Source organism: Aplysia californica, unplaced genomic scaffold, assembly GCF_000002075.1.
Source record: "Aplysia californica isolate F4 #8 unplaced genomic scaffold, AplCal3.0 scaffold01151, whole genome shotgun sequence".
In the NCBI taxonomy this organism is placed as follows: Eukaryota; Metazoa; Mollusca; class Gastropoda; order Aplysiida; family Aplysiidae; genus Aplysia; species Aplysia californica.
In genome coordinates, this window is record NW_004798421.1 from 85961 (window position 1) to 87577 (window position 1617).

The 1617-nt window shown below is 47.7% G+C and overlaps 1 protein-coding gene across 1 annotated transcript in view; it reads right to left on the reverse strand.

Moving 5' to 3' along the window:
* Positions 1-1416, reverse strand: part of LOC106013703 (basic salivary proline-rich protein 3-like) — a 9107-nt gene extending 7691 nt beyond the window's left edge. The window contains exon 1 of the mRNA XM_013090132.1: positions 1328-1416. Within this exon, the coding sequence (XP_012945586.1) occupies positions 1328-1416 (89 nt within the window). The remainder of the gene's footprint in view (positions 1-1327) is intronic.
* Between the last annotated feature and the right edge of the window lie 201 nt (positions 1417-1617).

Sequence of the window (1617 nt, forward strand, 5' to 3'; positions counted from 1 at the left end):
CCCCCAACACACCCCTGTATGATTTTGTCTATATTTCCCTAGTATCCTCACTTCACCCTGTATATGACGGCACGGCACAGACGCACTATGAGACATGATAGGGGTGTGCGCCTAACAGGCTACAGCGCTGTACCACCAGACCGGCCATGGACGCTGTTGGGAAGTCAAGGAAGTTTTTGTAGAGAATTTACGGCGCTTGCAACTGCATAAGGTCATATGAGCGCCAAGGGCTGGATGTTTTAGTAAGGTTTTACGGCGCTTGCAACTGCATTAGGTCATATGAGCGCCAAGTGGTGGATGTCAACAGAGAAGTCCTTACAGACTTACAGGGAATCAGACTTACTCTGCTCACCTCTCTAACCTCAACTCTCTAGAGCAAAAGTCTGCTTCGGCTATCAAGACACCCCGGAAATAGCGTGTCACAAGAGAGTGACGAACCTACCAAAGAAGTAGAGGAAAAATGGGGATAGTAAGAAGGACGAAAAGAAAAAGCAGCAGTTTCCTGTAGCAGTTCCGGCACAGTATGAGCATGACATTGATGAATCAGCCCATAAATTACAATTCTACTGTGCATAAGAACATGTTAATATCCCCCCTTTGGGAATGGCCTAAAGACACTTCAGTCAGTAGCACTGCCCCGGGGTTACATGAGTGAAAATGGCGGTATTTACAAATAGTGAATAACGTCGGTGGTGGTGGGGATTTTGGTAGTTCCCCTCGCGGGGGAGATCATAGAACTGACTTCTCTCTATCTCACATCTTTTACACGCTCTGTCGTTCTTCCTGATGGGCCGACTGTTGAGATATTGGAGAGAGTTGTCTCCTCTTATTTGACGCTGGTGGAAGGAGGGCGCCACTGGTCGGTCCCACTTCTTTACTTTCCCTCTGCTGTTTCTGTCTGTCTGTCTTACTTTTCCCCAGCACTAAATGACTATCATTGTGCCGATGTGCTCGCTTTTACTCAAACGAACAAATAAACGAACAAATAAACAAACAAATAAACAAATAAACATCTTCTGAGGCACCTCTGGGTTTCGGACATCGCTGACAAAATGTACAACGAGTAGAAGAGAACTTCAAAAGACGCTCTAAGCAGCCAAAGATGGAACCTGAACGTTCTGCCTGTTGTAATCGACCTGTGATGTATTTGCGCTATGTCCTCGTGGCGTCGGTGGTCTAGTGGTTAGGCTACCGGACTCGTAATCGTGAGGTTGTGGGTTCGGGGGTTCGAGCCTCATGTGTCTTTAGTGTAGCGGCAGGATGCTTCGCTATTGCTCACAGAAACCATGAGTTCGATTCCCGAGTGGGGAGAAAGTTAACCGAGTACCGAGTATCTGTGTCTGTGTGCAGGGGCGTTGTATCTCTCTGCCCGGGGTCGTTGTGACATTCAGGGTCCAGGCAGTCTGCCTCCGCCATGACCGAGACAGTGTCGGCACGGCGATGTGTGGCATTTTCCAGTTACGTCATATAGATAGACATACTGTGTGTGTGTTGTATCTGTGGCTTACAATTGTTGGTCTGTCATAAATTGAGATCTCGTCAAGTCGATCTCTAGCGGGTCAGAGGTTTATCTGTAAGACTGTCTGTCTGTCTGTCTGTCTGTCTGTCTGTCTGTCT